Source organism: Trachinotus anak, unplaced genomic scaffold (genome assembly GCF_046630095.1).
Source record: "Trachinotus anak isolate AG129_WGS33_773 ecotype Australia unplaced genomic scaffold, CSIRO_AGI_Tana_v1 ptg000018l, whole genome shotgun sequence".
Lineage (NCBI taxonomy): Eukaryota > Metazoa > Chordata > Actinopteri > Carangiformes > Carangidae > Trachinotus > Trachinotus anak.
Genome location: NW_027273869.1, coordinates 16,127,877 through 16,141,511, shown reverse-complemented (window position 1 = coordinate 16,141,511; position 13,635 = coordinate 16,127,877). Strand labels below are relative to the sequence as shown.

The 13,635-nt window shown below is 43.4% G+C and overlaps 1 protein-coding gene across 10 annotated transcripts in view; it reads right to left on the bottom strand.

Annotated features, from left to right (window-relative positions):
* The window catches only part of ppp1r12a (protein phosphatase 1, regulatory subunit 12A), a 49,097-nt gene that overhangs the window by 11,370 nt on the left and 24,092 nt on the right, over positions 1 to 13,635 (bottom strand). For 6 of the 10 annotated variants that reach the window (XM_071502018.1, XM_071502015.1, XM_071502019.1 and 3 more), the window contains exons 4-17: positions 10,655 to 10,814; positions 9,874 to 10,018; positions 9,711 to 9,785; positions 9,488 to 9,579; positions 9,214 to 9,371; positions 8,424 to 8,545; positions 6,258 to 6,482; positions 5,915 to 6,006; positions 5,485 to 5,598; positions 4,611 to 4,763; positions 3,426 to 3,590; positions 2,255 to 2,422; positions 778 to 868; positions 83 to 262 (exon numbers count right to left, since the gene is read on the bottom strand). In XM_071502018.1, the coding sequence (XP_071358119.1) occupies positions 83 to 262; positions 778 to 868; positions 2,255 to 2,422; positions 3,426 to 3,590; positions 4,611 to 4,763; positions 5,485 to 5,598; positions 5,915 to 6,006; positions 6,258 to 6,482; positions 8,424 to 8,545; positions 9,214 to 9,371; positions 9,488 to 9,579; positions 9,711 to 9,785; positions 9,874 to 10,018; positions 10,655 to 10,814 (1,940 nt within the window). Of the gene's footprint in view, positions 1 to 82; positions 263 to 777; positions 869 to 2,254; positions 2,423 to 3,425; positions 3,591 to 4,610; positions 4,764 to 5,484; positions 5,599 to 5,914; positions 6,007 to 6,257; positions 6,483 to 7,161; positions 7,270 to 8,423; positions 8,546 to 9,213; positions 9,372 to 9,487; positions 9,580 to 9,710; positions 9,786 to 9,873; positions 10,019 to 10,654; positions 10,815 to 13,635 lie in introns of all 10 variants that reach the window. The other 4 variants (XM_071502022.1, XM_071502025.1, XM_071502024.1 and 1 more) reach the window with 3 other exon arrangements.

Here is a 13,635-nt window from a genome sequence, read left to right as displayed (position 1 = left end):
AAAAAAAAAATTCAAGGTGTGAGTTATTGTGAAGTTACAGTGACCTGTCTTGAGGAGGTTACGACAAAGAGGAGGGATGTACCTCTTCAAAGCTGCGGTACTTCGATCGGTAATCGTCCTCCTTGGTCTCCGTCTCCTTCTTCTCCTCCTGCTTCTCTTTGTCCTGCTTCTCGTTCTCCTCTTTCTCCTCCTCGCGGCTCTTTGGGGTACGACTCCTGATCATTGTTTTCTCCGCCTCTTGCAGGTCAGTCAGAGTCACACCCTGGAAGAAGAGACAAGTATATTAAACCTCTACATTTTGAATTTGTTACACAGATGATTAGAAAAAAAACACTATCTTATTATTCATATTCGTTCGAGCTCTGCAGTAAAAAGTCAACGGTAGAAATGGTGCATTATGATGTTGAATTTTTAGCATCATAAATTCTGAACACTGTGGTGCAGTAGACTTCAGTCATTTTTGCAGGAAAGGCCAGAGCTCAAACTCCGTCAGTTTGTAAAATGATCATCTCTTTGTATAAGTGCAGAAGTTAAAAGCTGCCAGTGCACACAAACAGTACAGTCTCCACCAGCATAACAACTTTTTCTTAAATAGTCTATGTCTATAAAACCATAATCCAAGCCAGGGGCAGCAACGGTTGACTTTCTGATAACACTGTTTGGATGTGGGACTCCACTGTCATTTTACTTGTTGGCTCTTCGTAAAATATGGCAACTTTTTTTTAGTACCGATATTCTGATAAATACACATATGAAAGGTGACATAAGGTCACTAACCTGAGTGGACCTCCTCGACTGTCGAGCCTGTCTGGAGCGAGCTTTCCTCTGGGACTCTGACTCCTCGTCTCGCACTGGTGTCAGGTATGACCTGAAACACACACACAAAAAAAAAACCCCACACACACACAAGGTGAATCATTTGGCAGTTAGAGCAAAAATACTAAATTCCAGCATTAGATCACAGTTGGGATAGGGAAACTGTCAAGATAAAGCTTTCAGTTAACATCTATTATAAACATATCTGATACTTGTCATCAATGTGTATGGTAGTGTGGCTCCTTAAGGTCACACAAGGTCATCTTGTGATCAGACGGATGACTGCTCTGAGTTACAGACTTGCTAGCAAAGTGCTAGTGGAATGGTCCATATTAAAATTCTGAGGGTGGATTTCCTGTGATCAAGAAGGAGGGTATTGTTGGTAAATATTTGAGTTAGATAAAGCTTTCAAAAGAATCATTATTCCCAGTTTAAGTTACTGTGGTCCAACAGGATTCAAACCTCTATGTTTAACCTTTAGGGAGCACATTTGGGAAACGGCTATTCTAGCACCTTCCCTCTGTGCAGCGCGTCTCTGTTGGCCACACAACTATGAACTTATTCAGTGCAGAGCGGAGCCTCGGCCTTGAGGAAAATGTGCAGCTTCTGCCCACCTTCCTTATAAGGAGAAGTCACTGGAGCAGCCCAGGCTCTGCTCCACTCCCACCGTGACAGGTGGCTTATTTCAGCTCTCCAACAGGAAGACACACACTCGACCCCACTCAAACACACACGTGCAAACACTCGCTTTCTGTGACACACTCTCACATGATCCCGCTCTCACAGAGACACAGGCAATCTCTCTTCCCTCTACACACTGTGTGTACAAAGCTGGAGAACACACACACACACACACACACACACACACACACACACACACACACACACACACACACACACACACACACACACACACACACACACACACACACACACACACACACACACACACACACACCCTGTTCTCAAACAGAGGAAATGCATCCGGATTACTGTTTGACTGATGGAGGCTTTTAAGGATAATGCCAGAATTCCTTGAAAGTGTTTACAATAAATATTTTGAACCATCATCCACACTGTCTGACCTTGAAATTTCCATGAATATAGATAAACAAGCTTAATTAATAAATACAGGAAGTAAAGAATATGTCAGGGTGAAAACAACACCACAGGACACTAAAAGTCTCCACTAAACCCAAAATAGCAACAGCGATAAACACACAACTGTGTTGAACTACAAACTATGTAATCAAACTAAATGCATAATATCCATCACGTCTGAGGCTAATGAAAATAAGCTAACACATCATCTACATCCCTGAGAGAGAAACTACTTGATCATTTCTCAAAAACAAAGCAAAGCTTAAAGTTATAATTTGAGGATAAAATATGATAAATGGGCACATTTCCTCACATATAAAGGACATCGATGTCTTACCTGCGTCTTTCAGAGCCGGTGACAGTGCCAGTGGTGGTGGTAGTGGTGGATATGGCGGTGGTAGTAGTGGTCGATGTGGTGGTCGTAGTAGAGCCAGTGTTTATAGTGGGGATGATGGCAGCAGACTCCTTCTCCTTCTCCCTCTCTGCACTCTCCTCTGACCAGTACCTGTTCACACACCAGCATTTTATATAGATACACGTACAGATTCAACTTCAGCTGCTTTTATAAAACTTTGACTCTGTGGTTGTAGAGCGCTTTCACACGGGTCAATATAAGAGGACAGATACTGTAGCTTTTCTGCACTGATATATAACATACTATAAAGAAAACACCTTTTAATTAGCTTTCAATTGAGTAAACTTGTTAGCGTGCATTAACAACATTTCACAAGAGTTAATGATTGGCAAGGTGTCAAAGAATCATGGGAGATTTGTTAAAAGTCCTGTGTTTCATATAGTGTTGAAATCCATCAGAAGATATACTTGTGATTTTAAGAACCAAAAACCATCTCAGTGTTGTTTTACATCTCCTCTCAGGCTCCTCTCTGGAGCTTCAGTAACAACAGGTCAGTCAGCCAATCAGAAGAGAGGATCTGAGCCTCTCTTCTGATTGGCTGACTGTTTTCTGAGTGATCAAATGAAAATATGGCAGATTTCAGGTAAACACTCAGAGAAACCAAATCCTACAAGGTTGGATAGTGGGTTCATGTGGGCGGGGCTTGGGGCATGGCTGAGAGTGATGACTGCTTTCATTGTGACATCACAAAGTTACAGAAGTCCTGACGGCTCGTTTTAAGGCTCAGTTTCTGAACACAGGCTGTGTGCATTTCTCTGTGGACTGAGGCTTTGATACTTTTACAGTATTAATATAGAACCTAGACCTGCTTTATAATAACAAAGACATGGAAATTTATTAGTTTTTATACAATATGGGACCTTTAAGATGACAAGGTGTTAAACTTTTACTATCCAGTAAAGCAGATACCTTTTAAGCTCAGAATAAGGATGACATACCCCAGGAACATGCTTCAACTTTTTAGAAAATGTGAAATAATTAGATGATATAAGCAGCTGAGTTACAATATTTACAGGTATATATGAAATGCCTCCAAGTTATGAATTACAACTGCATCTAATTTTCTGGATTGACACCGCTTCTGTTCGTGTACCTGCTGGTGAGACTGGTGGAGCCAGTGCGCGTGGAAGAGGAGCCCAGGCTGGAGAGCAGGCCGCGATGGCCTGTGGGTGAGGTAACAGATGAAGAGGTGGTGGTGGTCGTGGAGGAGGATGTGGTCGAGGAGCTCAAGTCCTCGTGTCTTCTGCCAAAAGAGCCGCTGTCAGATAAAAGATTCACCAGTGAGACGGAGCGGGACACAAGTCGGGCTGTGTGAACGGCCAAAATGTTGATTGCAATCATTTTGTTAGATGATGATTATTAATTGACATAATTAGTGTTGATACTTAGAGCTAAAATATTCAAGCAGCCTTTTTGAATGATATATCAATGTTATGATCATTTTCCTCTAAATCTTTTATTTAATTATATTCATTATCTTTCTACGAAGCCTAATTCTACAATAATTAACTGTGGACCCACCGAGATAAAATACTTTCAAACTTAACTTTGTGTATTTTCTGTGGCAGAGTTGCCCTGTTTACTCAGATGCTTTTAGACATTAAACACCAGGCTTGAGACCTCTCTTTTTCTTCAACAATCCCAGAGCCCGTGTTTCATTATCAGCTGTGGGAGCTCAAAGCATTTTTCTTTCACAGTCAGTCTAAATGCTGCAGTTTGGGTTTCACCTGCTGTTAGCAAGAGTGGTGACTCTGCATGTCTTACAAACAAAAAGGACCTCTGCCAAATAGGTTCAATAAACCATTAAATTGTCTGACAAAGCCGAAGGTTATTCCAGAAGAGTTGGGGGTTATGTTAGTAGTAGTGCTATTGATTAAAAGAGGAAAATTCCATAACAGAGTCTGTGAAAATTAAACTTAAAATACTTTCAATAATAGTGCAGCCACAGTATTACAGTGATATCAGTGATCAGGTTTTGCAGACTTGTTAATCAGAAAATCTGAACTGATCTGATCACAGAAAACAGCACGATGAGTTTACTGGGTGGATTTACCAAGTATTCAAATTCTATCTTCACTGGAAGCTTTCAGACAAATTGATAAACTTGATCTGAACCAGACTTCACCCAGAGGCTAGTCCTGAATGCATCTCTTTCAATATTCATTTGATCGTTCGTTTGATTGAACACAGAAACAAATGCACTTCAGCGGAACAGAGACACACAGAGAGAGGACAGGAGGGTGTGGAGACGGTGGTGTCCCCGGTGAGACTGGTGTACCTGCGGTAAATGCTGTAAGACTGGTAGTGGGAGGTGGGTGGCTGCCAGGGTTTAGTATTACAGGTGTTAGGGTCCAAGCTGGAGGTGGACGAAGACTTGGCTGGCACGTCCCGCGTGCTGCCGCTCCGCCCTAGTGCTAGCGTATGGGACGTGCTGGCGTGTTGGCAGGCGGGTGGGCGAGAGAGGCATGTTAGCGGTGGAGGCGCACACACACACACAGATACAGTAAAAGAAACATACATATTTAAGACTAGCTTTGACACACTATTGGAGCATTCATGTCATATGGAACTAGCTGCTGAATTGACTGGACAGTCGAAACCAGCAACAAAGAGCTGATGCCATAGTTATTTTGTGTTTGACTTTATTCAACGATGTCTTGGCCAAGTAGCTTTTACATCCTGAAAACTAGGATAAATTAATTAAGTGGCTGATTTTTCCCATATGACATGAATGCATCATTAGTCCATGTCTAGGTTTTGTGCCATGACCTACCCTGACAATGTTGATTCATCAGGGAGTCATTAGGACATGCAGGCTTGTTGAAATGCCTGAGTAATGCACAGCAACCTGACAGGACAGGTACAGTCATGCAACAGACTGTGGCAGTGATAGAAAAAGGCACTGGGCTGATTTGCATTGCTTTCTCAGTAGCTGCTGCTGTGCATGGAAGCATATATCTGATGACATCATCCGAGCAAAACCTACTGTAGGCGACTGATAAACAACTGTCAGTGTTGTCTACACAGTGGTTTTTACTTCCAAAAGCTATGCAAGTCAACCTCATAATGGATCGACACATCAGATCAGATGGAGCAGAGATCTGATGCCGAGATGAGGGATGGATGACATGTTTGTCGCAGGCGAGGCTAACCTGCGCTGGTAGCTGGGGGTTCGGTTGGTAGAGGCGCTTCCTTCACTGTTCTTCAGGTCTTCGTCCCAGCGTCGCCGGGTGTAGGAGCCACTACGTATCAGAGCAGTAGAGTCCCTGGGGAACCACAAGCTACAATAGTACCCTGGGCTTCCACAAACAGATCCTGACACATACACTGGACTTGATCTTAAAACTATTCTAGTCTTTCCCCATTACATCCCATTCTACCCTTTATTAAATCTACGCTCTCATGAATTGTTACCAAATCCATTGCTGCAGAAGGTGATAGCATAACCAAAAGCAGTTGCTTCAGGCTAAACACACCATGCAGAGCATTGAGGCCTTTTTCCTGCAACACACAGCAGTGGGCAGCCGGAGCTGCTCATGCTAATGCATGTTTGCACCGAGCCACTTGGCTCTGGGGCTTCACCTGTTTTCCTTCTCGTCGATATCTGAAGCACTGGCCAGTCTCCTGGGGATGGTGGGGGCCACATAGGCAAGCCGGGTTGCTTTGTCCTTTTCCTGTCGGCAGAGGAACAGACAGGACACATGTTAGTGAGTGTATATGAAAGAGATGTCAAATATCACCGCAAGAATTTTCAACCCTAACCCCAAATAACCAGGTCAGCTTTTCAGTCTTATATGAGCTCTTAGGGAAATTCAGCATCAGTCCAAGTACAGATGATTCCCTTCTTTTCAAAAACATGAAGATCGTAGGCAGCTAGTAGCATGACCACTCCATAAAACAAGCTAATTTGTATGCAACCGCCGACCTTCTCTTTGTCCTTGTTGTCCAGGGAGGAGGAGAGGCGGGGGCTCGAGGCTGAGCGCATCACCCCAGTCGTGTCCTTCTCCCTCTGAGCTTCCTTGGTGGCCGTGATCTCTGCCAGCGCCCCGTAGCTGCCCGTCTTCCTCAGACCCAGACGCCACGACGCTGGAGACTCATCCTTCCTCTCCTCCTCCACTTTAGCTGAGACCTTTCCTGCAGGCTGAGTGACCTGAAAGGGGAGGATGGGGCAGTCGTTTCATACACTGACACAACAATTTTAAAAAGGATGACGATGTTAAAATGGGGTTTTTAGTCATTTTGGTGAGTAACACAAAAGCTGAGAAGGTCAAACTGCAGCAAAAATGGTTTGGATTAATCTCTAGAGGCCACAGTTTTTGGGTTTTAATGATGAGACATCTTTAAGGAAGGACATGCCAGTTAAGGTACAACCACATCCAGGTTCAGAGCAAAAACGTACACACCTGTACCTGACTGAACCCACTGCTGCATTGTAAATAAATAATCCTGAGCACATGCTATCCTCAAAAGATGCTAACTGTAACAACCTTAAACAAAAGCTCTTTCAACCTGTTGGGTCAAATTTATAGTTTTCAAACAAAGTCTTGCCACAAATACATTTTTAAAAAGCTATGAGAGGATGACAAGCAACTAAACACGACACAGAAGCCACACAGACACGAGGTGAAAGCACAATTAGGACGGTGCATTTGTCGATTACAAGTGAAAACAACACCATGTAGGGTCGATGAGTGAAAGTCAGCGAGAGGGAGGTTCAATCAGCAAAACCTGGATCAGGCCACGGTGGTTAGGGAGGTGTTGAGTAGTTTGTCAGTGCACAGGTGCATGTAGGATGAGAGAACAACTCTGGTGCACACCAAATGCCTCACCATGGGTTTTTTGGGCACTAGAGAAATGCCAGTTTTGCGCAAGCCTTGACGCCACAATGCAGGACAGCCTGGCTCCGCCACAGGCATGAGGGGAGTAATATATTCAAACTAAAGCCAACCAAGACAAGAGCCCAGGATGAGAAAGACGCAGAGGAGAGGGAGAGGAGGACAGAGAGGTTGAGACAGAGAAAAAGCCAGGATAAGACAGAAGCAGCAGCAAAAGAAACACACTTTATGGCAAGGACAGATTTTTTTTTTTTTAAAGGCCTAGTCACATCACACAATGCTTACTGCCAAACCAGGGGAGGGGAAGGACTACCATTACTGTCTCAGTTGGAATAAGCGGCAGATCCCACAAACATCTGGTAGTGTCAAAACTGGTCATTGTTAATGTTTTTGCTCACTCTTGTTAGACAGAAGACATTGTGATGTGTGGGCGCTAGGCTTCAGAGAGGGGCTGGAAGAAGAAGATCATTGCAAGAAAAGAAGCAGAAAATAAAAGGAACAGCATTCAGAAAGTCGGGGGGAGGTGGCAGCTGATTGGAGGACGTTGATTAAAAGGCAGCTAATTCAGAAAAATACATGTGTATCCTGTAGCAGCTAGCCCTAACAGCAGACTGAAGGATGCAGCCTTGTTGGAATTTACCAGGGGTCACTTTGGTTAAATGCTTCCCCCTGATTTTGCCAGCAGAGGGCAGCAGACTCAAAAGGGGAAAAGCAACCAGCCCTTGTCTTGCTCCTTGCAACCAACCTTATCTACTTCTCTATACACTCATGTTGGTGTCCTAACAGTTTTATAGCAAGGCGTTCATCCCACCTGAGCAGCTTGTTGCCATGTTTGTTAAACGTAACTCTTCCTTTCGGCCCTTTGTGATGTTTGTTAGCGTTGTGTGCTCACTGTAGTGCAACATGAGGAGCAAAAATCACGACCTGGAGTATGAACAGCAAAGTCATTTACGTAACCCCCCCCCTCCCCGGTGTCGTCAGCCGGCTGTGAAATTAGGTTTGTGTTCAAAGGGGAGAAAATAAATAGATGTTGAATTTTATTGATTTATGTAGCGACGTGTCTTAGTGGAACTCATGTAACAGAGGAGGTGCGGTTACTACTTAGAGTAGTTTGAGGGGAGAGTAGTGACGTGATTACATCATGGCTGTGCTGCAGCATTTAAGGCTTTTTCAAAACCAAACAACTGCTTCATTTATTTGAGTCAAATCTGCTTTGCCTGCACATGTTAGGATGACAAACACCAACCAGATCATACCTTCTTTACCGGTGAGGTGGGGGTTGTCACCTGGTTGGTTGGGGTAGTTGGAGATGACACGGTGATACTGGTCGGGGCGGGCGTTGTGCTGTTGCTCACTGATGCTGAAGGCTTGCTCTTTTCTGGAGGAGACAGAGGGAAATAAAAGTGTGAGAGGACACTAAAGTGTGTCCAAACCTTTGACTGGTACTGTATAATACATGTATACATGTATCCTCCTAGATCTTCTACTGCCACACTTGCAGTGCATCATTTTTTAACTTCTATAGAATACATTGCCAAGAAGCTATAAGAGACATGGACTCTGAACATTTTTAAACAACAGCTGAAAACTTATTTAACTTGGCTTTTAATTAATTTTCTCATATTTTACAATTCTTACAGGTTCCTGTTTTGTATTTGTATTGTCTGATTTCATTGTCCTTCTTTTCACCCTTATTTTATTGTACTATTCCAGTTTTTATTGTAAAGCACTTTGAGCTACATCTCTTGTATGAGAAGTGTTCTATCAATAAAGTTTATGATTTATTATTGTGTATTATAGAAAATAGAGATCTTATGTGGTAACTGTGGTGATGTCTGGTCACTCACTGCCTCAAACTTACCTCTTTTTGAACATGTTGTGGTAAAAAGGCCCAACAGTGACTAAATTAAATCCTATGAGAGTAATCTAATTGACAACCAGTAAATGCTTTGGCTTTGGACGTGATTTAGTGATTCCACTCAGCAAGTCTAAAATAAGACACACACACACACACACACACACACACACACACACACAACACAGTACCTGCTTCAGTCTCTGACTCTGAATCCTCTTCCTCCTCTTCCTCGCTGGAGCAGCTCGACTCATCCTTCTTCCCCTCCTCTTCTTCATCCACCTTCTCGGCTTCTAAGGTCTCGATGCGTGGGGCGCTCTTTTCTGGCTCCAGCAGCAGCGTTTCTTTGCTACAACACAAAATTTAAAAATGACGAGTTCAATCAAAGATACACAGTAAAAAAAAATATTCAGAGTTTAATTAATCCTGCCGGCGCTATAGGTGGTTAGTTTAGAGGCTGTGTACCTCTTGAGTGGTTTCAGTGGTTGGTTGTTATCCCCGGTGGTCGTCGTTTCAATCAAAGGAGATTTCTTAACATCTTTCTTCTCACTCATCAGCTGGAGTAAAGAAAACAAAAATCACTTCTTCTAATTGAGGAAAAGACGCAATCTTGGACACATAATGAATCACAGGCTTTCACAAAATTCAATTCTTCCCCCATTGAAACTGCTGATGAAGTCGGACTCACCAGATTTTGTTTCTTTTGCAGTTCTTCTAAGTATCCCAGAACATCTTCATCTGCTACATCAAAAGCTGTCTGGCCCTGAGGGAAAGATGTGAAATAAAAGTTATCCAAAATGTGGACTGCGCAGCACTTAATGACAGGATTCATGTCAGTTTAAGTTACTCACCATTTTATTAATGAGGTCCATGTCACATAGATTCTCCACCAGTATCCTACATGCCTCCTCTTTGCCCCAGTGTGCTGCTGCGTGTAGAGGAGTCCAGCCATCATAGTCCTTAATATTTACATCATACCCTGCTTGGATTAAAAGCCTGCCCAGTCAGGGAGGGGGGGTGTGTGTGAGAGAGAGGGGGGGGGGGGGGCAAAAATAGTTTTCATTAGAATTTGCAAATCTGGTTTTCTTGGATTTGATTCTCTAAACTAATCTTTCAAGGTGCTGCCAGGGTCCAGGCTTTGAGAAGTGCGTCAGCGTCGTCACTTCAGGTCAGATTTATCAGATAACAGTCCCACAGCTGGACGAGGATGGCAAATTTTAAAACATGATTATTTTAGCCAATAAATCTGCCATGACAGGGAAAACATTTAGATCCCTGAATTGTGTATTGTAGTCGCTAAACATCTGAGATATCTTAGAGCTATCTATGGCATTAGGAGTTTGCTGGCCGGCGTCCCAGACCAGATGGACAGGCGGCCGCAGTGTAGCTGTATTAACAACCCACAGAGACAATGTCAGAACGACACAATGACAAGATGCAGAGACCAAGATATGTTTAACATTAGCAAAGAAAATCCTGATGCTAGGCTGCACCACTGTCTTGATTATAAACAGTATTTATATAAGGTAACTTACAGGGCAGGCTTGTGTAACACCAAGTTATAAATGCGTTGGTCGTTGAATTTCTGCCGGTAAATGGTTCACACATCACACAATCAAGACCGCTGCTTACTTTAAAACCTCAACGTATCCCTTCGCAGCTGCTACGTGGAGCGCCGTTCCTCCAGACTTGGCATGCCGGATGTCTTGAATCTGGCCGCTGTTGAGCCACTGCCGGGCGTCCCTCAGCATGACCCGCTCCTCCTCTTTCCGGGCCGCCTCGATGTCCACCCCTGGTGAGACGGAGGAGACCGTTAAAGTGGCATCAAAGGATTACCTACTGCTTAGGTACAAGCTGCCAGTTGTAACACTGAACCCAGAGAGTGGAGGAGGACGATGGCGCAATTACACCAAGATATTTATTGTGAAATCTTGTCTTACGTCCTCAGTAAGGTATGTGAATGTTTGGAATACATTACATTAGTCTGTGACAATGGATTACAGGAGAGAGAGGAGAAAATATTTCAACACATAACCATGAGATGAATCTCTGCATATTTAAACACTGCTGTGATAATGCAGCATTAATGACAGCTATGACAAGTCTCTGTTACACAAGATGAAACTCATTCATCCCTGTGCTTTTATTAAGCCGGGCCTTGATGCTATCTATTCTACAGGGGAGAAATAGATGCAACATTATTCTGGCAACCTCTCCAAACACTAGAGGGTGTTGTAAAGCTCTTGTCCAGCTTTGGCAAACCAGTTTTGTGCCAGTATTCTGTCAATTTGACAGTGAAATAATGGCAGCAAACATGAAGGCCTCAGCCAGTTAAGTGGGTCAATATGTCTGAGCCATACGCTGCATGCAGGGCCGCAGTGAAACAGGCCTGTATTGTCTTGTCGACACCTGGTTGGAACAAGAGATGGTCTGAAACGCACTGTTGCACGAGTCGTTGACTCGTCAGCTGAGCATTAACTGTGCTGAGCTACATAAACAGCGGTCCAAGAAGTGCTCTGGGGTAGGAGCCAAAGCTTCAGCTGATCTTATAGTTTCTTGTTCCACTCCCAAGGATACATCATCGCTCAATTCCTGACACCTTGGAAAGTTTAAAGATCGCCTTGAGCTTTTAAACCAATGAAAGAGGACGTCTGTGTCTGAAAGTCTGGCTTCAGAAGAAAATCCAACTTTAGCCACAGGTTAAGCAAAAAGATCTGTTAATCAAGAGGGGCACAAACAAAGTTACTGAGACATCTAAGAATTGGTCTATGAGCCTTAAATATCATAGTGAAAATCCAACTACTTTCCAACACGCGCTACACAGGCTTCAACTGAGCGAGGCAGCAGTAATATTCTGGCTTGTTTAAGACTGGACATGTTGCTTATTAGGAGGATTAGTGAGCGCAAACCTCAGAAAGTGAAACCAAATGGGAAGAAGATGACTCAGTGTCTGAGTCTACGTTTGACTGGATTTCAAGTTTCATTTCAAACAGAGCGACTTTGGGGACAGGAACTGGACCTACGTCTCACTACAGTTGGCTGCTCAGTGAAGCAGTCACTTAGCAGTAACAGCCAAAGTGTTGTCACATTTTTTAAGATTACAAAATTCAGAAACTCACACACTGATTTGAAAATGAGAAGGAACAGTGCTGTGGAGTCCTCCTTCAGTAACAACATGTGTTAAGTGTATTTTTTTATTTTTTTTAAGACATTAAAACAGCATACAGTACCAAGTATATAAAGTTTAACTCTATTTAGTCAAGTTAAGACACACAGAAATTCCATAATTCAAGCTGGAGCTGTCATTATATAAATCCAGCTGGACTATGTGCAGCACACAGCTACAGCACTATGCTAGAAAACCAAGCTAAACTTCACAGGGCAGTTCAGTTAATGTAGGGAATGAGAGCTGGCCAGGTAGGGTAACGTCCCGTGATCTCTTGGGAAGTAGCCTACACTGCGTCTATAAAAAGCAGGGAGCCTAATGGCCTTTAAGTAGGACTACAGAACAAGAGTGGAAGAGTTGGCAGCAGTTCAAAGTTGAGTTTTTACAAGGGAACAGCACATCTTCTACCTAAGCATTAAGCTAAAGAGAAAATCCAATCCACCAGAAAAGGACTTGCCTCCTGTTTCACCTCACTGACAATATATACTGACCTACAGGATGTCTGGCAAAGGCAAAATGAAATATCTGTAGAAACCTGCCCTGAAGCAAGCACCCGGATCCTCAGCGGTTAATTTAGTTCCTGTTTTTTTTTTGTTTTGTTTTTTTTAAAGAAAAGAGAGGGAACTATAAAATTAACTGTTTCATTTTGAGCTAAAGATAAAATTGATGTTAACATGACCCACACACTCCTGCCCCCCCCCCCAGCAGCACCCAATATAACAGGGACAGAGTGCGAGTTAGAAACGTTTGTGAGGTTTTCCACCTTCAGTCCATCACAAGGACAGAGAGCAGCTTTCATGCAGCAGCTGATGGATAAGTAAAGGAGGGTGGTAGGGCTGCCCAGTCACTTGACCCAAATCAGGGTCAAGGAGGTTGTGGAGGTTGTCCCTGCGGAGGGGAAACTGTGGCCACTCGGTAACAAGTTTAACCCCATGACTGGTATCTCTTTGAGAGGAGAAAATCACATTACAAACATACAGAAGCGTTACACAACAGCTAGTTGCATAATGCTGCCTGCTACCTCTAGCACAGCGAACTGAGCGCTGGATTGTCTGCAGCTGCCCTCAGGCCAGGATCGCTGCAAATTTACCCGTCAGTGGAGTTTTATCTCAAAAGCAGTTTTCTCCAAGTGCATTAATGAATAAATAAATAAGTCTCAAAAGTGAATATATCATGTGCAAAAATAAAAATGTATTCAGTGGTCTGGCTCTGTGAAATCTTGTTAAATGAAGATACGTGTTTGGTTTTGCGTCTCTTAGTGATGGATCTTAGCTGAGGCAGCGGTCGGATGCTCTGAACCAGGCGCCCAGGAATTGGCAAATCAAAGCTGACAGGTGCCGCTGGCCGAGATGCTTGAGGTTCAGGCGGGTGCAAGTCTCTCCAATGTTACATAACACACCCAAGGAGCATAACATGTAAACAGCACTGTGGTGTAATTATCACAGGA